The sequence below is a fragment of the Mycetomoellerius zeteki genome, unplaced genomic scaffold (assembly GCF_001594055.1).
Source record: "Mycetomoellerius zeteki isolate Tzet28-1 unplaced genomic scaffold, Tzet1.0 scaffold174, whole genome shotgun sequence".
NCBI classification, from domain to species: domain Eukaryota; kingdom Metazoa; phylum Arthropoda; class Insecta; order Hymenoptera; family Formicidae; genus Mycetomoellerius; species Mycetomoellerius zeteki.
Genome location: NW_017256696.1, coordinates 3,227,899 through 3,251,186, shown reverse-complemented (window position 1 = coordinate 3,251,186; position 23,288 = coordinate 3,227,899). Strand labels below are relative to the sequence as shown.

At 34.1% G+C, this 23,288-nt stretch overlaps 4 protein-coding genes across 16 annotated transcripts in view; 2 read left to right on the top strand and 2 right to left on the bottom strand.

The window, feature by feature from the left end:
• The window catches only part of LOC108721548 (coiled-coil domain-containing protein AGAP005037), a 242,315-nt gene extending 240,675 nt beyond the window's left edge, over positions 1-1,640 (top strand). For all 12 annotated transcript variants that reach the window (XM_018446147.1, XM_018446153.1, XM_018446154.1 and 9 more), the window contains one exon: positions 1-1,640. This exon is cut by the window's left edge and continues 244 nt beyond it. In XM_018446147.1, the coding sequence (XP_018301649.1) occupies positions 1-1,163 (1,163 nt within the window). In that variant the 3' untranslated portion in view covers positions 1,164-1,640.
• Positions 1,641-7,092: 5,452 nt separating this feature from the next.
• Positions 7,093-9,059, bottom strand: mRpS22 (mitochondrial ribosomal protein S22). Its single transcript, XM_018446069.1, has 3 exons — positions 8,898-9,059; positions 8,089-8,564; positions 7,093-7,660 (listed from the first exon to the last, which is right to left on the bottom strand). Exons 1-3 carry the CDS (start codon positions 8,989-8,991, stop codon positions 7,175-7,177), a joined length of 1,056 nt encoding a protein of 351 aa, XP_018301571.1. The 5' UTR covers positions 8,992-9,059; the 3' UTR covers positions 7,093-7,174.
• A 239-nt stretch (positions 9,060-9,298) lies between these two features.
• Positions 9,299-13,985, top strand: LOC108721488 (uncharacterized). Of its 2 annotated transcripts, XM_018446044.1 has the most exons (6): positions 9,299-9,371; positions 9,483-9,860; positions 9,929-10,064; positions 11,011-11,067; positions 11,134-11,292; positions 13,932-13,985. In XM_018446044.1, exons 2-5 carry the CDS (start codon positions 9,523-9,525, stop codon positions 11,284-11,286), a joined length of 684 nt encoding a protein of 227 aa, XP_018301546.1. In that variant the 5' UTR covers positions 9,299-9,371; positions 9,483-9,522; the 3' UTR covers positions 11,287-11,292; positions 13,932-13,985. The 2 variants fall into 2 exon arrangements, with proteins under 2 accessions (XP_018301546.1, XP_018301545.1); XM_018446043.1 differs by lacking the exon at positions 13,932-13,985 and having other exon boundaries at positions 11,134-11,373.
• Arp8 (Actin-related protein 8) lies at positions 11,442-14,595 on the bottom strand. Its single transcript, XM_018446042.1, has 8 exons — positions 14,437-14,595; positions 13,836-14,003; positions 13,270-13,767; positions 12,790-13,134; positions 12,559-12,705; positions 12,254-12,470; positions 12,044-12,172; positions 11,442-11,629 (listed from the first exon to the last, which is right to left on the bottom strand). Exons 1-8 carry the CDS (start codon positions 14,470-14,472, stop codon positions 11,457-11,459), a joined length of 1,713 nt encoding a protein of 570 aa, XP_018301544.1. The 5' UTR covers positions 14,473-14,595; the 3' UTR covers positions 11,442-11,456.
• Between the last annotated feature and the right edge of the window lie 8,693 nt (positions 14,596-23,288).

Here is a 23,288-nt window from a genome sequence, read left to right as displayed (position 1 = left end):
GCAGCAGCGGACGCGCGCCCAACATCAGCGACATTGGTCGAAAGGGCAGTGTGGATTCCTCCAGCGGTACCTTGACCGCACCCTCCACCGTCGGCCTGATGGGCTTGCCTGGGATGGCACCGGGCGGCACTCTACGTCGTCTGCATTCGTATCCCTCGAGCTCGGACACAGATACCTCACCGCCCATCGCCAGACTGCAAGCATTGTCGCTGGACCAGCAGGTGCAGCAACAACAACAAACGCAGCCAGGCATGCCGGTGCTACCACAGAACTTTCTACCCGGACAGAAACCGCCAGTACCGGAACGGAACGCCGAGCTGCTGCAGCTGGCGACCGCCAGAAGGGTACCGCCACCACCACCGCCGCGCACCAGTTCCCGATCACCCCTGGCAAGCCCTACCAGCCCGCAGCTGCCGCCCAGAAATCATCCGTGCAATCTGCAGAGCGGCAACGCGACCTTGCGCCGACCCTCGCGCAACAACAGTCTCGTCGGCAAGGAGGGTAAGCCACCGATGGCTCTACCGCCAAACGCAATCCTGTCCACCGTGGATCAAGTCGCCGCGTCCTCGTTGGCACCAACCGCGCCAGGAGTCGTCGGGCCGCATAATTCATCGTCCTCGCAATCTTCCGCGGTGTTGTCAACCAGCAACTCCAGCTCCTGTGAGAGCGTCAACTCGCAGGAAGGGCTGCAGAGCAAGCGTGGCCGACAGGAACAACTGGAGCAACGGCATCAGGAACTACTCAGGAAGCAGAAGGCTCTGCAGGAGCAGTACGCCCGGTTACAACAGCTGCAAAGGAACGCGGCCGGTCTCACCACCGTGCCGCCGGCACCGCCTGATCTCCTAAAGAAGACTGGTTCCGAGAGTAATCTCCTGGCGAAGATGGGCCTCGGCCTGAGTGCGGCAAGTTCTGGATCCCTCACCAGCCTCAGCATTAAGCCCCAGATCTCGCAGGAGATCATGATCGACGGTAACCAAGCAGCCAAAGTCGAGATCATCAACGGACAAACGATTCCAACAATCGGGGGAACGGCGACGACCAACGGCCAAATCTCCGGTACCACGTCCACAACGGTGGTATCGAACACGACCATCGGATCAGCCACTACCGTCACTACGTCCACCACGACCACCAGCAAGGTCTATGAGACGGACATTCTGTGACCGAGAAGCCGCTCGCTGATCGGCTGCTCGACCGTCAAGGTTGCCACTGAAATCGCGCTGGCGAGTTAACACGGCGGCTGGCGGGGTCGCAAGACTGCTACCACGTGGTCCTTGGTTCTCGGACAACAGTCCCCAGACAGGTTGTCCGTTAAATGAGACGAGTAAGAAGAAGGGAACGAAACACGAAACCGTCGGAGAAGATTGGGGTTCGAGTTCGACAACAAGGAATTGCTAGAATTAAGAAGACCAAATTGGCTGGCAGACAGGAAGAAACGCGAACCGAAGAATGGGAAGAACGGAAGGTGGAGGAAGATTACTGCTTCCGGTATCCTGAACGAGGACGTCGCCGTACGCGGGCGCTTGGAGCGTCTCTTGGAAAGTAGAGTACAGCGTAGGGATTCAGCGCTAGAGACGCGAGTAATAATACCGCACTAATCGTTATGATTAAATATAGTATTAATGATTGAAAAAAAAAAACGCGCGGCGCGAGGAAACCTTTCGATACGCGGACGCGCGACGAAGCGTCGACGTCCGAACTAGAAAACGAGAGAAGAAGAAAAGAAGAAATAGAAACGCGACGCGAATCTCGCATCACGTAGCATGTTCAAGGCGGGCAGGCGGGCTACACCCCGGTTCTCGCGTCTTGCCATCGGTCTCTCAATTTTTAACCCCTCTTAATTTTGATCTCAGAAGCCGAGTTCTCGACTTGGCTCGTACACGTCCCAGGTAGAATCCTAAAAAATTGGAAATATGACATAAGAAGGGTATAATCTGTTATCTGCTAAAGAGTATTATAGTCTGATTGGCTATCATAATAAGGAACTAAAATGGCACTGTGATTACGTGATTTATAAAGCCAATCAGCATCCATATTGGGTGCCCATAAAGAACTAATATGATAATAGCGAACTAATTAGATTAATCGACTCAATGTCATATCTCTGATTTTCTAGAACTCTAGTCCCAGGTAACAAGCTGATGTTATTTGTTGTCATTTTGACGACATTAGAAAAATGACGTCAGCTTGTTACTTGGGATCCACGCATTCGTACCTCTCGCAACGTCTGTGTGCCAAATACTAGAACAAAAGAGGAAACGCAGTACTCGCGTACTTTTTTCTAAGGTAATTATACACCCGTAATTATCCGGCTATTCGTTCTTTCTTCATCGTAGTAGGGCGAGCGTAAGATTCTACGTAGGTGATCATCGTATATAAATATTATACATATATACATACGTATTATATATATAAATATATACATACACGCGCTACACTACGCGCGGACGGGCAGGAGATTTATATGAATATATACACGTAAGTGGAGATATAGGTAGGTAGAGGCTAAGTACATAATATATAAAATTGTATATTTCATATACATGAAATATACAACTCTGCAGTCGTACACATATACACGCCGCAGACAAAGCTGCAGAATGATTTCTTTTTTCGAATGTCGACGAAGTGACACGTATAGAAACGCGTTTTGTACACGACGACGGTCCTAACGTGCACTGCAGACGTGACTTTTATCAGAAAAACTTATTAGAGCAATTGTCTACCGTATGTGTATAAAATATATACGCATCCAGCCACATTTACATGAATATATATAATATGCATATATATAATATATATTATATATATATATTATATATCTATTTATTATATACAAGATGCGTAGCGATAGGCGATCGACGTTATTCTCATTACTGATAAGGAATTTACGGATGACATTAGCGAGAAATACGCGATTTATTCAGGAGGTACGAAAGAGTACGAAGGGACACAGGTACAGTGGAAGTGAGAAGCTGGCACAATACGAGATGGTCGACAAAAAGATCCAGAAGGGACCAGGAAAGCGGTAATAAGATGCAAAGAGCAAACTCCTTAGATCGAATCACCAATCTGACGAATCGCTATCTCTCTCCAGATTCCCAAGTTTATGTCGACATGCAAGATCATTATTTTAAAAATCATTAGAGTTGAACATTGCTCTTGTAGAAATAAAATCAGAGAAAAATCTGGAAGAAGAAAAATACATGATGAAGAGAATGAGTCTGCAATTTTTTAAAACATTGAATACAGGTACTTCACAATTACTTTTCCAACTTTGTCGAGAAAAATATTTTTATTTAAAGTCCATTATTTCTGAAGTTTTCTAATGGAAGTCTTCTAACAATTTCTTATGAAATCTTTACAGTAACGATTTATAGATTGAAAGAGAGAGAGAAAGAGAGAGAGAGAGAAAGACAATTAATTGATTCGGAATTAGTGTGAATTAATAATAGAATCAGTGTCAGTATAATTGGTTCAAAACAACGTGGCTGATAACAATCGAGAGACACGGCAAGACGCGTGAAAGACCTGCCGGCGAACTTTTCTGGCGGCCAAAGGTGTGCGTTAGGAAGGATATTGCTCAATATTTGCCAACCCGAACGCAGCTCCGCTACATACATCTCGCAACTGACGCCGCGCAACGTGCATCCCGCGTCGGATTATTTAGACGATCGCAATCATTAGCTAATTATTACCTTGCGTCCCACTATCAGAAGATGACGATCGTCGAGTCATCGAGCTTCATCGTCTCTCCATTGTCGCGATTACCGAAGGATCGAGCGTTTTGCGATCAAAGTGGCGAATCGGCGTTTCGCGATCGAACTGTTATTCCTTACAGAAATCCAATTTAAAATTGAAAGTGATTAATTACTTATTTTGAGTAGATATTATAAGCATTGTTCGGTGCTTTTAATACTCAGAATAAATAATTAATCACTACCTTTTAATATTAAATTGGTAGTGATTAATTATGTATTTTGACTATTAAAAACAGTGAATAACAATGTTTTTAATATCTACTAGAAAAAAGTAATTAATCACTTTCTTCCAGCAGTAAATTTCTGTGAGGAATATTAATAATTGTCATACTAATATTCGCTGAGAATTAAATTTTTAAAGCGGTCGGACCGAAGAAGAAATGGTCCATTAATTAAGAAGCTCGCACATAAGTACAATTGAAGTCTAAGAAATTTATATCGGTGAGAGAATTTAATGCGACAATCCACCGCGAAAATTTCGTGCGTCACCTTGATCGTTTCTCGAGTGCGATCGCCGGTTTTGCGCTATTTTATCGCAGCTTATACCGCACAAACTCATCATTGCGCCTTCCGGATAGCGCAAATATTTATATACATCCCTCCGAGATTCAGAGTGAGGTATCTAAAGGTGTGCTCTCCTCTCAGAGATACCTTGGATTCTGTTTGCGTTGTTTGGACCACTGGTGCTCGATGCAGTCGCGTACCATGCTTTGAGAAGGGCCTAACAGCTGACACACATTCGCGTATATACGTATTTATTTATTTTATACGCTTCCATACCTTACGTTAACCCGGTCTGCATCCGTGGACCGGTTCGACGAGGCTTTCGTATCAACCCTCGGATGCGTTTGGGGATTTTACTTCGATGGATGGACGATTTTCTCTGGTCGAGATCGCGCGTTTTATTGGATTTCTTAGCGTCCAGTAAATCGTATCTTCTTCAAAGCGAACGGGACGTCGCCGATTATCGAAAAATTGTAGAATAAAATTTTCTAACTCTCTATCGATTGTCAAATGGTAAAATCAATGATGAGAATCGGTGTTCTACATTTGACTGTTTTCTAATTCGTAGATTTCTTTCGTTAAGTTACTAGTTGATAGTTGAATAAGAATTAGGAAATTATTGACCATAAGAATTAGGAAATTATTGAAAATTGTTATTAGGAATATTAGGATCATTAGGAATGGATCATGCGCATGCTGCGACGTTGACTCTAAGCAAGATCGCGAACTGATAATCGCGTCGATATAGTTATTAATTAGTATACGTGCTCGCGCCTTTTGCTATTCGCTGAAAAAAGAGAATGGAAATTAGTATTAGCGCATCTCGCGGTCGAAAGCTAGTTAATCTTATGATTTGTTGGTAGCAATATTAGTGTAATAAGCGACGTGGACCTCCATTATCGTGATCGATTGATATTTATCTCGCAGTTAAGAAGAAAGCTGCTTATCGCAGAGCGAAGTAATACGATTGATCGCGTCCGGGGGTTGAAACGCGCGGCGAAAAGGCATACCCTATTTATTTTTTACTGTCACACATACGAACACATGTACACACACAAAAACACACGTACACGCAATCCGGAGCACGTCTTTATAGGGAAATAATAATTACCTACACGCAGTAAGAGTATACTAAGGATAAGGCGAATGATAATGATTGATAAACGAACATTACGATTTGCGAGTGCTTATCAAGTATTATAACGAAGCGAGACAGTCCCCCAGCGCGAGGACGAAGATAGAAGCGAAAAAAGGGAAATTAAAAAAAAAAGCGAAAATATCTCGTTCTTTTTTCTGTTCCATTCTCTTCCTTTTTTTTCACGCAAATGGTTTATCAGGTTTGTGATATCGTTCCACGATTGTAAGTAACTTGCAGCGTGGCGCCACAACCGTAACGTTGCATTTGTATAAAGCTACTTTGAACGGTGCATTTTCGTTCGCGGTGATATCCCGAGTATCGGTAGAGCCATTATATTCGTTACCGGATACGTTTAATCGCTAGGTATCAATCGATCTCCCTATTCTTATCCCTACTGATCCCCACCTCCCTTCTCCTCCCAATCGAAGCGAAGACAAAGCGTTTCGCAGGACAGATGCGAGCTGTCCGATTTTGCGTTTTTTCCCTCCCCTCCTCCGTTTTCTCCTCCGTAACGCGAATTAGCGAAAGGTCATTAGTGTAATGTTTTCTGACGAATCCTGTACGCCAAATCGAATTGACTTGTTACATTTGTAAATGTTTGTAAGTACTACCGTACGTAATAAAATAATCGAGTAATAATCATCGAATTGCCCTGACGACCACCGTGTGTCTGTTATCCAATTAATCCGATTAATTCAACCTTACGAACAACGAATAAAGCAAATCATTACATACTGCAGCACAGTCTCACTCTTATTCTATAGGGTGTCCTATAAAAGAGGAGCAGCGGACTGCTCTCGGAGAAGAATCCACTTCCCTGACGAAGATCAGAACTGACAATTATTGGATAGATTATGGACAAATGGGCTTCGATTCTGAATTGTCTGTACTTTCTCATTAATCCTTTGTGGACCGGCGATCCGTTTGGGGTCATCCCTTTTTACTTTATAAACTGCTTGTTCAAGTTTCATGAAATTTAGCTTATGAGCTTATGGCTAATTTGATAATGCTTTATTCGAATCTAAGGTCAAAAATAGAAAATTCAAAATAGTGGATTCTATATGGTGGACAGAATTAAAAAAAATATTTTGATTATATATAAGATTCGGTTTTAGGGAGTTTTTAATTTCTTCCAGTTTCGCTTTATTTGAAGCTCATCAATGCTATGTAAAATATAAACAGTAATTACTGATTTCCAAACTGATTTTTAAATTTGGATTACGAACTCTGTGACACTAGATCCTCCTTCATGGAGATTACTATAATACTTTTAAATTTACATTTTCCATTTTCAGACTACATTTACACTCGAAGATACTAAGAACCTCCTAAAACCGAATTTTACGATATTAGAAAATCTGTAGAAAGTAAGATTATTTATGTTACGTTTTTTCGCGTTGCTTAAACTTTTTACATTCAGAATCTCCTCTTCGTCCGAATATATATTTACCTCATTTCAGTGTAAAAATTGTTGGATAAACGCGAACAGACCTTTTGTTAGGAAGCTCCAGTCCTTAAAGCGTCTCTTCACAATTTATCTGTTTTACCAATTTAATTCATGTTTCTAACTCACTTTTCTAATCTCAAAACGATACTTTTAAGGAAGAAAAATATTTATCGAGGTAAGCAACTTTTCTTTAGAAAATAAAATCAAAATATTTAACATATTCAAATCTTTTATTATCGGCTATTACCACGTTTGGGATGATGGATTGAAAAAATGGAAGTCTAATTACTAATTATATCAACAAAAAAAAAGGATATAAGATATTTATTTATTTATATTTACGTTTTCGGAAGAAATACCATGGGCCTGTTTAATACCTTCCGCTACAATTTCACGTTCCCGTTGCAGTTCTTTGTACGATTGTAAGAGTTTTTGGATCTTATCCTTTTTGAGCGATTCGAGGCGCACATAATGCATAATGAAGTCCACATCGTCCGTGTGCTCGCACTGCTCAACTGCCGACTTAGTTGTAGGATGAATCATATGGTACAGACGTATCAGCAGCGCAGCATCCTCGATCCGATTGGTCTCGATCATCTCGTACAACAGGTTGTCGATGTTACTCGTCCACACTAGGTGAAACACCATCGGCCCGAAGTGACGCGTGGATCTCAAGACATCGAAATGTCTCTCGGCATTTATGTGTTCGTAGACTTCTCGGGTGATCGCTTTGTAATCCGGATCGTCCGGCTCAAATTGCACACATGCGCGATCCAGTATGAACTCGTACTCGTTGCGATTTAACAAATCCTGTGAAAAATACAGTAATATATCAATGTTTACTTCATGCAAGCATTCTCCATTCCTCTTTCCTACTCTTAAGCTCCTGTCAACTCATCGTATTATCTCAGAAACAAAAAAATACACAAATTCTGGCAAAATATATTAATATGGAAATATGTTTCCATAAAACAACACTTATAATCAACAGAATTGACTTGTAAAATATACCGAAAATTCCTTTTGTTTCATTAATAAATAACCATATACGGAAATGAATTATGCTGAAATATGAGCAACGTTCAACAGCTATGAAATTACAATTTAATAATATATAGAAATAAATATAATTTAGTTTCTCTCTTAAACAAGAAGTCTTCGACATATTTTAGAGATCTTAAATCTATGCATAAATATCAGCAAAGATACTAGATACAAATTAGAGGCAATGTACGTACCTTCATGTATTCATCTTCAAACATTTTTGGTTTTTGTAATTTCCTTTCTGGTTTTGGTAAAAAGGTTTGTATCATTCTATCTCGTTCTTTCCAAAAGGCGTGTCTCAATGTACCACCCGGTTCTCTAACTACTATTGATCTTTGTCTATCCTTAAGACCGTATGTGATATCAGTGAAGACGTATTTAACAGTATCGTGATCCTGTAGCGCAGGATCTTCACATAACGGCTCAGACGGTTCCAATCTTTCTTTTACCACTGGTGGCATTTGCAAATATTTCTTCGCTCTATATTGCGCCGCTTTCCTAGCTTCCTCGAGTTCTTCATCTGTCAGGAATTTAAACTCTGGTGGTTTTTGTTTATATCCATCTTTGCGAGTCCGAAAGACTTTATTATAGTCCAGTGTCGTCAATGTTTCCAAACATTGCTGAATTTCTTTATTAAAAAAGAATGGTGCTGGATCTCTTTTCGTTGGATCTGTAAAAAGTTACATGAAGATCAATAAATCCGTCTTAATTAATTTTAAAGAGACAATAAAACTTAATACACTCTACATTAATAACGGAATAATATTAAGAATGTTTATGTACAGGGCTTCAATGGCAGGGAATAAAAAAACAAGAGTTATAAGTAACTTGTGACATAAAAACTAAATTTATCACATAAAAGATAAAGTGAAAAAGCTATAATTACATCACATAATTTCAATTGTACAAGTAACATCAATTTTCATCAACTTTGTTATCCATGGCACAGTAAAAAAAATAACCTAAAAATTGTACCTGACTCACGATAGAATAATAAAGATACCTGTTTCAACGTTCGTCGAGGTGAAATCACGGCAATTCGAGATTGCACGTGAATACGAACGACGCAAAAGTTTACTTATGTGATGAGAAAGCATGATAATTTTTAATAAGCACAAGAGATAACAATAGTCTCATCACTCCACTTCACTCCACTTTGCTCCAATCCACCATGCTCTTAGAATTGCGTTCCAAAACTCGATCAATCCGAGTACTATTTTATCCTTGTTCACTGAATGTTGAACAAGGATAAAAATACTTTAAGTTGACAGAGTCAGGTTTTAGAACGCAGGAAAACAAGCATAAAGTGGCGTAAAGCATCGTGTGCAGCAGGCTTTACATTTGTTTACATCATGAATTTAACAGGTTTCGTAGTTTCAATAATAACAAATTTCTACGATTAATATCTCTGTTCGTGGGGCAGAGTAACACTTTTATCTGCAAGATTCGTTCGTTTTATGAAAAAACGCGTCGATTGGTATATATATATTTTTTAAATTTTATGATTATGTATAAATTCAACAAGTACCTCATTGAAATTTTTATTATAAGCTATGTTCCCCATTAACATTTTTAATTTTATTTGCAGCATTAAATGTGAATTTTAATATATATTTTAAAAATAAAATATGGAATATACGTTAGAAGATGCTTTTGAATCGCTGGTAGAGAGAAAGAAAGAACAGGAGAAAAATATTGAAGATCTGATAAACAAACTATCGAACAATGAAATTTTCACAATAAAATCGTCCACCTCACTGGACGACATGAGAATCAAACAGAACAAGTTACATGAGAGCTTGCGTAAGGAAATCCAACAGGTGGAACCCAAAGATTATCCAATTTTGAGAACATCTGACTTACATGCAGAAGTGATAATCGAGCTGGAGGCAGAGATTCACGACATGCAAAAACTTCTCAATAATCTGCAGCAAAAGCTTTCCGACATCCAGGAGGACATTGCATAGTAAGTACAGCAACACGCAAGTCCCATTATCTTTATCAGTTTCTTTAGTTTCATTGTGTTTATTGCAGTTTGAGAAATAAGAAAGATGGACTGAATAAAATGAAGGAAGCTTATCTGGATATTACAGAAACCTTTGCAAACATAACTTACAAGAAGGAACTTAGCTCAGTGAAAAGTTTATTTTTCCAAGTGAAGAAAGATTTGGTATGAAAAGTCGTGATTCGTCATCACTTAACTGTAATACAACTGCAACAAGTACAGCTTTTTTTTGTGTCCTTCAAAAAAAATAAAGAGAAAGAGAGAGCATTACAACAAAGATTTCTGTTTTTGTACAGCCTCATTAATTCTTCTCATGAACAGATTATAAGTGCATATTATCTTCATTATTTTTCATTTTTCCAATATTTGTGCTTGAACTGTAACCGCATAAAAAAAAGTGTAACTTTTTTGCGATTGTTCCGAGATCATTTTATTTTCTTATGTATTTTTCATTTTCATCAAATCGAAAATTATCGTAATGATAGTGATATGAGTTACACTCAAGGAAAAATTGATACATTGAAGTAGTTGATAAAATCCTTATTCACACATCGTTATGAAATCACTCAATTATATATATATATATATATGCTTTAATCATTTAAAAATTAATTTAGAGTTGGATTAACAAACTGAATATTTTATTCTTTATTACAAGTGTCAATTTTTCCTTCGATAGCATCATTATTACAAGTTTCGGTCTTTATGAAGAAAAATATATAAGAAAATGTAAAAATGAAGCAATCTCAGAATGCGAAAAAGTTGTATGTTCCTTTCAATCAATAAGTGTCAATGAAACGAAGCTAGAAATCCCCTTATTGTAATACTCCCTCTTGCAGACACATCAGTAGATAGACCGTGTCTATTTCAATTGTATTATAGTTCAGTGTTTGTCATGTCTGATTTTTACAAAGTAAAACAATACTGTCCAATATCTGTACTGTTCATGCCTATTGTGCTTCCCTTTTTCTATCTCCATTAAGAAAAAGGAAGACAGTAGGTATGAACATTGAACTACATATAAAACTAATGCCTATAATTACAAATCTTAGACAGTATTGAAGTAAAACATAGAATAAAGTAGTGATAGGTAAAAACTTCATTTTTGCAGCATGTTGTGGTGAACGTAATTTTTCCGGACAATGAAGACTTCCAGGATTTATTAGCGGTATGAATGTCTTATAAATCTATCTTTTTTACAAAGTTGATTAATTGTACGAAATTACAATTACAGAAGCTAACGAAAGCTTACATGAAAGGGGGAGATGATGTTTATATAGATGTCATACCTAACGAATTGAATTACATAAATTTTCTACTGGAAGCCGATATAATACAATACCATCCTAATGATAAGACTAAAATTAGAATGATGGAGTTATTATGATATCCGGTAATTATCTAATGTTTTAAATATTTTTGTACCTTATAATTTTGTACAACCTCGTGCTACCACCGTGATGTAGCATAATATAAAAAAATAATCGATAAACATGATATTAAAAAAATAGAAAAACGCTTTTTTTTCTCATTTATCGCTAATATAAAAAATATTTTCTACCACAAGAAAGGAGATCTTTCTCTCAATATTCTAACACCCCAGCGATGCCACTCGTTTCGAGTGATCCACAATTCCTGTGCTGATTCCAAACAGCTTAAAATCCCTGCTCCTTTCCACGTTGTCATACCGGGATCCATATCTTTCGGCTGTGTTATAATATCTAGTTGTTCTGCAAAAAAAAATCAAGTGTAAAAAAACATGTTTCATTCATCGTAAGCAAACTGCAATTAATTGAATAAGTTAACAAGAAAAAAATGCCAAATACGATTGAGGCTAAATCTTGAAATTGAAGCTGAAGAATACTAATTGCAACAAATTTTTTGCAGTATTTTTACGATGCTTATTAGCATTGTTATTAATGATAAAAAATTTAATGAGATATTCTAACTTGTTTTTCGGAAATACTAAAAAATGTATTATATTAAATATTTAAAATATTTAAAAAATTCACATAGAAGTATTAGGTATCGAACTCTAGCCTTAATTGCATTTGGCATTTCTTTATTTAATTAATTTAGTTATATAACGGTTTAGTTTAACTTACTGCAATTAATTTACTACGAGTCTTGAAGGAAATACTTACCAGGCCTATACATGTAAGGAGTTTGAAGAGATATTCGATTGCGAAGCCACATACCGATACCCTTAAACTTCAAACCTGATCCAACGACTAGTACACAACTATACATTTTTCTTTTGAGATCTTCATTGGCTATTATACAGAAATTAGACTAGCTATACACATTTTTATTTAGTTACAGGTTACTTATTTGATAAATATGTTTATGCTCACAACATCGCTCGATACTCTGCAAAATAGCTTGATCAAGACCCAATAGTTGTTGCGGGATTACGAAATCTCGGGGAGCATCTAAATCGCGATTTAACAAACTTGGCGCAGGATCACCGGCGTCAACTACAACCTCATCGTCGCCCGCAACTGCAGGTGCAGCCGCCGCCTCCTCTTGCATTTCTGACGAATGATCTAGAGTTTCTTTCATGCCACGTCTCTGAAATCGAAAGCAATTGAATCAAACTTGGATATGTTAAAATGTAAACATTAATTAGGGGTTTGAGAAATATAAAGCAATCACTTACACTTGTTTCTCTTAAATAGTTTTCGTCATAAGGATCTTCTGGATCTCCTAACGATCGTTTCTGGACGTGAACATTATGCGTTCCGGTAATTCTGAACAGTTCAGGTTGAAATAGGCTCAAAGGTGCTATTAAACATTCATCGCCAACCTGTTACAAACTCCAAATACTAAGTTTAATACTATAGAGAATAATTCTTTATTTTTTAAAGAATAAATTTTAAAAAGGCAACACCTGCATGGTATATGTTTCCGTTTGTTGTTTTGGCTTTCTGACAATGAACGTTTTCTCCTGTGAGCCACACACATTTAAATCTACATGACAAAAATCTATCTTCAGCTGCTCTAAGAGTAGTGCATCCAACTTGTTGGTAGGATCGCATGATTTGTATGGAAATGCGGATTTTTGTAAGAGCCAGAGAAACGTCTGTGTAACATCTGCCCCGCCGTAATCCATACGCACTCGCGTATCTTTATGAGAGATTGCGTCCTCCACGCAGGATACCGATATCTTCTGAGCCCCAACATCTACTATACACGCGTAACCCAAACCTGCTCCAAACATCGCACCTACGTGATCCTATCAGTAACGAAAAGATATTTGAAAAACAAGGCTATTTGGATTTCAAACAATTATACGAGTAAAACATTTCATTAAAAAAAGACAAGAATTTTTTTCAGGAGGGTATATGATGTATTATGGACATCAACTAACTTGCAATAGAATACAGCGTCCAAAACCAATCTCATCCAATAACAGTGTGGTCAATTCCTTCAGATATGGCCGATGATAAATATCAGGTATAACAAGCACTGCGCGATAGTGCTTTAAGTCTCTAAGAGGAATATCTAACTTCTCAGTCAGTACATATTCCCAGATGGCTTTTAAGTCTGCCATGACAGCTGTTATGCTACCACCCGGACCTGAATGTATATTAAGCTCTCCTCTTCTGTATGGAAAGTGGATATTAAAATTGCACTCTTCTCCTGGATCTAACGACAAGATATCATCGCCGATGACTATATCACGATCGGTCTTCGTCCACTTCATGTTGCTGGGCGAAGAGATTTCTGGACTAGATCTACGATTAAAAGCTGATATCTGTTGCGGTGGTGTCGCATATCTTCGGCTTCCATCAGACTGTAAACAGGACTGAAGGGTATGAGATACTTGCAACCGAGATTCTTCCATCGCTTGTGTTAGCTCCTTTGTCTGCCAAAGATAATGACAGATAGAAACATGATAATATAATTTTATTGCACATTTATTCTAGTACTTACTAGTATTACAGTTGGAGGCAAGAGGTTGTCCTTGTACTGTGTTCCATTCTGTAAACGTCTTCTTGCTATGGCATGTAGTAATGTAATGGGCTTCAGATCAGAAGCACGGCCCATACGAAGGTACATAGAACCCGGATGAATAACAATAATTGTTTGTGCTTGGATTTGCTGAAATATGATATAGATAGAATAAAAATGAATCTTGCAAGTGTCGTTTCTATATGATATTTGTATTAATACTAAAAGTAATATACATGAGGCAGTAAAGTTAGATATAGAACAAAGTTAGAATAAGAAGAGTTATAGAAACTCAGTTAGGATAAGATCATGATTCGTTTATATTTTTGTGTTTGGTCTGTATAATTATTTTACATTGTATGAGATAAGCGTAATCAGAAGTCTTAAATAAGCTCATAAAAAATAATAAGAGATGTGTTTTTTATAGCTGAATTAGTATACATTCGTTGTGTTTAAAATAAAATAGATTTATATTTTAAGTTTGATGAGAAAGCGAGAAAAAAAATTTAGTGCAGTTGAGTGATAGAGAACAGGCTTATGTATCAATTTATTTAAACCAATAACATAAATCAAAAACAATTACTTCGGTTTCTTGATAAACTGGCATCTTCGTTGACATTCAATATAGCAATAATAATCAAAATTTCTTGCTTCACTTTTATTCTTCTTCTATGAAGATATTCCTTCAGAACTGAAATGATGAGTGTCGCGGTACAATGTTTCTTTTCTCTTCCTTCTTCTTGTCAATATTTTATTTCAGTTGTCTGAAGAAAACATTTTCAAAAAATATTAAATAGTTTGTGTTAACGCGATATTTTACATTGTATTCGAAATATAGATATTCTTTCAGTGAACATCGTCGATTCATAAAGCATTCGCGAGTTGACGTCTATAAAATAGGTTATGTTTCCCATTGTTTACATCACAGCTTATATCCGTTCGAAAATTATGGCGAATTCGATTGGAAGCACTATAGTGTGCACTCTGGTGCATATTAAACCCGTTATACACTGATTTAATTTGAGTATAAAGGTACCTTTTCATGTTGACGCTTGACGCTCATTTTCGGCGTCAATATCACGTGATAGAAGTTGACGAATATCAAGCGTTAATTTTGATCACGTGACCTATTTGACGCTGAAAATGAGCGTCGAGCGTCAGCATGAAAAGGCACCTTAAAAATGAAATGCAAATATTTCGAATTATGAAATACATATTTTATCTAATAGTACAATAAAATGTATTGGGTATTTCAAGTTTTAATCAATTTTTATGTTTATTTATAAATATATCTTTACGTTATTTTGTGAACGACGGCTTTAATGTGCACCAATGTGCATGCAATCGAATTCGCTATAAGTTTGGTTACTGCCTAGTTTACATTGTGCACTTGATAGAGGTACTAATAGAGCTCTGCATCCAATCAGAAAACAGGATTCCGATAATACGAAGCAAAATTCATCGGAATCCTGTTTTCTGATTGGTTGTGAGCGTCGTACGACGAAAATCGGATGCATTGTGAATCCAGCAAAAGTTACTGCCAGCACTGAAAATTCTAGTTTACATTACATGCACTATAGATTTTCAGTATTGACAGTCAATTTTGAAACACAGCCAAAAACAGATGGTAACAGTAAAAATCACTAGTGTGCGTTTCTTTTCTTCAACACTTCCTCCAATTCAGCAGGGGTATATTCAGAAACGTCCAGGTAACACTAGGCTATAGTTTAAGTAGTCTTATAAATTATAAAATGCACACCAGAATTATCTGGACATAATTCAGAGGTTGATTGTGTATTTTGAAAAATAAGGTGAAAGTTACAAAAGTGAGTAAATATAACATTTTTTCATGGGTAAATAAACGTTTAAAAAATATTTTTTCAAACCATTATTTCAAATGAATAATTAATGTTAAATAAACATTTAATAAACGTTAAATAAACGTTTAAAAATGTTTTTTCAAACCATTATTTCAAATAAATAATTAATGTAAAAAAAAAAACATTAAAAAACATTGTCTGCTGATTTGGTACTGGATGTACTCACTTTCTCCTTAAGGCTAAAAATTTTTCTGCAAACATAAACTACATAAAAGCGAATATTTCAATATTCAGCACATTTTCAGCAATGTAAAATGTAAACTAAATTATCTAAATGTCATTCTAGATAAAGATGACACTTTTTTTCATCTAACAATAAGATGCAGATAAAAATAATTAATATTTTTATTATTTAGATAAAGATAAGATGACATCAAAATTTTTTTCATCTAAATGATCATCTAGTTAATTTTATCTAGATAAGATCCAATACTGACTATTAGTATACATCTTAAGTTTTAAGTAGTTTCTAATAATCCACCCAGTCAGCACACAATATTTATAAAATATTTACAAAATATTTATTAATATTTATAAGATTTATTTTAAATATTTTGTAAATATTTTTGTGGTCTTAGATTGCATAGATCATAAATATTTATTATAAATATTATGAAATATTTATTATTAATGTTATAGTAAATATTATGAAAATACTTAATGAGATATTATAATCCAAGTAAAAAATACTTATTAGAAAAATTTATTTATATTTATCATAAATATTAAATAAAATATTTAGTTTATATTTTTCAATAATATTTCGAATAAAGCTTTATATAAAATATATGTATGAAATACCTATATAACATTTCAAAAAAAGAATATTAATAAATATTTATCATAAATATTCTGTGCTGTCTGGGCAGTACTGTCAAGTATTTCTGAAGTACAATCAACACTATTAGTATTTCGTCGTTAAAATAGTATCATTAGTATTCGAAGTAATTTATTACTATTAACATTTTTTTAATATTTTTAGTATTTTCATTTTATAATTGGTTGTTCATAGTATTATAAGGGGAATCTAAGGATTTTGCATCAAGAGTATCAAGTATATGAACCATAATTCCTTCGTAAAGATCAATGAAGGCAATTTATACGGGATTTCGCAGTTACATAATTTTATCCATTGTCTCCTATCTCGTGGTGAAGAGGAAACGATGCTCACGTGGCCGAATGAACGGAAGGATACATCTTTATTGGCATGTGACGCTGGTCACGTGGCCGACAATCCACGTGCTTTCGTGTTTTGTCGCACGTTACGTAATCGAAAACGCAGTTCCAATCGCTGAGCCACGGCGATTGTTTCCAGCGAATGTTAATTAACTTGTAATCGACGTCGCTATCCCGATGCGCATTAATTTGTTTAATTTCAAAGATGAGTAAATGCGTCAGGCACCGAGCTAGAGCGTGTTCTTCATTACATAATGTACGTCGGCAGTGATGTTGATGGAATTGTTAACGAGAATGTTACAAGCTTTGTTTTATATTGCTTCAGTGATTAATGCAGGTCTGCTTTCCAATTTCACGACTTGTTTATATATCGTTTGTCGCTTTTAATATGTACGATAAATTCGACTTTTCATAAAAATACAAGTACACTATGTGGTATGTAGGGTTCTTGTAAAGAGTACAACACATAGGAAAATATAGGAAGATATATGAAGAAAAATTTGAAAGAATAAACTAATATAAATGATAGAAATACTATAAAACAACAAAATTAAAAAATAGACAAAAATAAAATAGTTTATGAAACTTTTAAATTGATTTGCCTTTTCTCTTATGTATTATATTTATGTATTATATAGTTTATTTTTAGATCTTATACAGACTCTGCTTTAATACGCGACCAATACAAAGAAACCCTCTAACATTTTTGCCATATCTTAAAAGGGTGGGATACGGTTACTTATGGATGAAAAGTACGACTTATAAAAAGTTTACAAATAATGCTTATATATTATATATATATATACGCTCACTCGCTAAAAAAAAGGCCACTAAATTTTATAATAGTATAAATTTTTAATTATCTTCTAGTAGCGTTGTCTCGATGAAAAATCACCATAGCGAGATGAATCAAAGTTCAAATTAAAGTTTGAACATATAATAAAACGTAAAATGATTTATAAAATGTGTTTACAGTTTTATTAGATTGATAAAAATAATAAATGTATGTGTCTATATATATAAATAATAGATAATAAAATTATGAACCAGCGCAACCAATAGAAGTTTCCTCTCACTGACAACAGTGAGAATATCGCCACCGATATGTGATGGGATTTAATTTATGAATGGTATTATCGCGAATGGTATTATTGTACTAATCGGATATCCGTTGAATTCAATTTGTATGGTTTATATTATTTATCATATCATTTATGTATGAATAATGCATCTAGCAGTTTCCGTATTTGCGAGAGTATTTGTGAAAAATATATTGCAGATTTTAAAAAAATTGAATTTTTTTTTTTTTTGCTAACACCAACGATTCCAGGTTTATTCCGTATGTTAAATTTTCTGTATACTTATCTTTTATATCGCGTTGATAATACACTAAGAAAAAAATTACTTTCTTTAGGCACAAGAAGAAAAATCATTTTCTGTTATAGTTTCTTGGATGTTGTGAATCTGATTTCGTTTATTTCTCTTTTATGTGTTACAAAGGTAAAAATAACAATACAAGAGGTAAAATAATACATTTTATTTACTTTCATCTTGGTGTTCTTCGGTCGTTTCTAAGAAATTACTTCATTAAAACATGGATTAGCAATTTTATAATATGTTGCTCTTTTTGTTTTATCCTGTATGATTTTCATTTATGAGAAATATAGAATGATCGCCACGTTCTCGGGGTGAGCGATTTTCGTGAAATTCTTTGTATACGTCTTATTAGCGTTTGAGAAACGTAAAAAAATAAATTATTAAATAGTTTGGGAAATGTAATAGAACGTTTCACGCAGAGAAAAGAAACCGAATTTTTATTAATTATTTTTATTAACAATCGATTAAATCTAATGAAAAAGTCGTTGGCCACAGGGATATACGGTCATCATGACAATTTAAATAAATAATTTCCAATTTTTTATGAAGTAGCTTTTTCTTTTGAATTAGAGAATTATCCTGCAAATTATCCTGTGTAACATAATTCTTGTATCGTTCAATAGATATTCATAGAACGTCCATTGCACTTTTTTTTTACGTAGAAAGGGAGCACAGTCTCGAGGCGATATTTTATTACATACGAGTGATATTGCACGAGCAGAAGTAAACGCATAGGTTGTACGAGTATAAATATACCGTTACAATGAAATCCTTATTACGTATGCTACGATAGTCCTGCGCAATTTCTCGTATAAATTTAAATATATATTTCGAAAGCTCTCACTTTGTTCTGTGTGTTACACGAGAAGCCATTCAATTTGATCAAGCCATTCAATTTGATCAAACGATCAAACGAACATTTAAAAAAAATTTAACAGCATAAGATCAAAAATTCTGTTTGATGCTTGAATCATTAAACCCTTATTTTTGGATACTGAAGAACTCTAAAATTTCATTTTAAATTCATATATTCGGTAAAATGCAAAATTCAATTTTTGTTTTTATCCTTATTTGTGTATCTTTATATATCTAAAAATTCTCTCATATCATCTGCCACATCATTATTCATCCAAATAACACACAATGAAAAAACAAAATATAACATGAACAGCTTTAAAAGAAGAAAGATTTTAAATTCACAACTAAAAGAATAATAGATACTGTTTATATTGGTAAACTAGAAACGATATTCGAGTTTAGTTTAATAATGTTTCGTGTTAGTGAAAATAGCAGCTACAATAAAATACACAATATCTCATAAACAACTTCTTATAAATACAACAATCTCATAAATAACTTCTATTAATATTAATATAGAGAGATTCCAGCTCTCTCACATGGTGGACTTAATAAATACTTTGAACAATAATACTCTTGAGGCTTCCACGGGCACTTTCTATACAGAAATTATGCGTTTCGCAGGTTATTTTCGTGTCCAAATCCATTCTTAGAATGTCAACGTTTCGTGAACATTGCAGTTCACTTCATCAGGGCGAGGAGTCGCCTGATACTTTGCCTGATATTTTAAATAATCTTTGTGTTATACCAACCGTTATTCAATATGATCCTTCCCTCATAAATTAATTGCAATATTGGGTAATAAATCATACCAGACAAAAATATATAAAAAAAGTAAAGTATAATATATGACTGCATTTTTACGATTAATAGATTTAAAATATCAATATAATAGCAATAACATAATTTTTTTTCCTTAAAAAAATTTATCATGGTCAGCAATTCGTCAGAAAAAAAAACGTTTTAAATAATTATTTTTATTTTTTTAACTGAGTGATATTATATTTGAAACTTCCTTAATGATTCATCGTTACGGATTATGTCATTGGAAGCAAAAAGGTAAACTTTTCTCATGATATACGAGCAAATCGAGTCTATAGTATTAGTTCGAAGGCATAATGTCGTGAGAGAAATTATATACTTTCTGATGAAAATCTCGATCGAAAGAAGCTGCGATAGGGGTAGTAATACGGGATTGGTAAATGGCTGGACCAATGATGGGGGAAGCTGCGCTGTAGTTCAAGTAGTTGCGGGATACGTTTCACAAGTGCGAAACAGTCGGTACGCGTCTGTTGAGACGTTCGCGTATCTTCTGATCTTCGAGAACTCGCGAGGGAACTTTTATTCCGATCGAAAGTTATCATTAGTACATGACGTTTTGTGCGATCCCTCGATCGTTCTTTTAATTTTCAAGTTCGGATTCTGATCGCAATTGAAATCACATTCGCATTTTTTATGCGAATTAACTCATCTGTGGCATAAATAACATAATTTTCAGTAACAGAATTTGATTTAGTATGTATTTTAAATTAATTTTGCCAAAAAATAGTGTGAACTTTTAAATCAACTTCGTCTTTTTACTAAAGAAATTAAGATTTGTGATTAAAAACATTGAATTTTAAATTATCTTAATATTAATTAATATTTCTTTAAATTATCAATCTATACAAATTTCGTATTACGACATTAATGTAAATTTAAAAATTGTCCATTGCTTGAAGGAGTTCCAAGAATAGAAGAGAGTTTAGCGAGGCTGATTAATTCAAGTTCGAACTACTGACGAGGAAACAAACGGAAAGAGATACTGGTAAAATTTTTAATGCCCTATGGTTGAATTAAGCATCATGATAAAATGAATTCAAAAAATTAATAACGTGATTACGTCATTTAATCATCAATTATTTTAAACTATAATTACGATTTAATAACTGTTATTTTTTTTATCGATTACGCAGACTTTTTATATATGTATAAATAAGAAATTTTGTTTTTACTACTTAATCGTTAGCCTTTCGCTTCATACAAGGAAAGAAAAGCTTTCGATTAGTTCATGCCATGAACAGTACTCGTTAAGCAAAGATTAAATGATGATGATGATTTACTGATGCAGGAAATATAGTAGTTAGGAAGTGTTACAATTTTCTTTAATCCGTACGAAGTAATTTATTTTTAGCTTATTAATATACCAATAATAAGATATATTTAATTTCAAGTTATTATAAATTTATTAAAAATTTTAATAAAAATTTTAATATCTAAATATTATCTGATACTGATTATTAATCTCTAATAAAATTTCCGTTAATAATATTAAACTGTATCAATTTTGTTATCATATTTGAATTCAAATACATTTTAATATTAAATACCGCGCTTAATTTTATTTTGCATATTATACCACACTTTATATAAATTTTAAGTGTATGCAGGTATATGAAATTTATGCGGAATTCCAAATTTTCATTTATTGCATTCTTACATTATGATCTTTTGTATCGATGCTTATTAAATATCCATTTTATATTTTCATCACATTTAAACAATTTTCGAAAATACAGGATGTGCATTAATTTATTAAAAACTGAATACCTTTTATAATAGAAATATTATCTTTATAATTTAATTAAATACAGTATATAAAATTGTAAAAACTGATCGAAAGATTTAAGAAATAGATATGTTCATATTTTTAGCTTGATGTTCTGAACTCCGAGTATTATCTAATATTGATTAATATCTCTAACAGCACACATGTAGAATCTGAAAGTGTTCAGGAGATACTAATAAAGTATACATTTGTGCACATCATAGTATTTATTTTATATCACCAATGATAATTTAGTATGATTTAATACAAAATCTATACGTATTTGAATCGCTGGTGAATTATTTTTAGAAGCAATTTCACCCCTAATGATTCTTCGCCGTTGAGTTTAATTACTGAAATCTTATTTGTCATTACGGATTAATCAGTATGGTAGAAAACATCTCGTGTATCCCCCCTGTGAATTGAGCGAAACTAAGTTTATCTTTATAATGATAGACTATCTACTCTGAAATTATATACTAAATCGATATATAGATTCTCAGAAATTAATGTATTAGTTTAGAACAATAATTTTACCTTATAACGTTTGATACTAAACTCGTCTGGTACATATAAAGACTAAGAATTGCATAAAACAAAATCTTCGAGGCTATTAATAAGTATGTATTCAATAATTATATAGATTGTAGAAACTATTATAATTATGTTAATATAACTATACACAATTTGAATATATTATTAAATGAAATATGTGTATAAATAATATGTTGCTTCTTAAATATGTTTTTTCTAAATAGGATGAAGTATTTATTAAAACCGAAGAGGAGTTTAAGTTACATGTGGAATTTCTCATGCTAATAATAGTAATAATAATTGAATCTGCAATAGTTTGACTATTTACTTTATACGGATGTTAAATAAACAGGATTGCGAATAATATTTGTAAAGTATGAACATGTTGATTGATGTTTCGATTAACTTGACTGAATAAACTGACACAAATTAATTTCATATGTACATTTTCATGTAGAAAGCATAATCTAATGCTTTATATATTCTATATTTCTGTCATTTATCTATTTATGTGTATCACATTATATTCGATAATATTAAATTGTTGTAAAGTCGATTATATGCAGACAACATAACCAATGTACGCCAACAGTAGCGAATGATGCATTTTTTTAACGTTAATATAGTTACTTTATATATAATATAATATAGAGTAGCCAATGTTGCTACTAAGGTTAAGCTAATATTGATCATATGAATATAGGAATTTCTATTCTAAAACAAAATTTTCTAATTTTTCACAAATAACAGTTTGTGGAGGCTCTTTTTTCGTTTTTAATTAACGATCGTACATATAAAATATTCTGATCCATAAAATATATAGTCCTATGTTTGTGGTCTTAGCCTGCTTGCAATCGATTGTCCCATTTCAATGAGAAATCTCGAACTTGGTTTTGTGTAAAACCAGTGGCCTTTCAAATTGTAATTAAATTATAATTTCACTGAATTTTTTTAAATAAGAAGCCAATAGATTGTAAAAATTTAAACGACTAAAATTTAACATGGCTAAAATCACCAGAATTA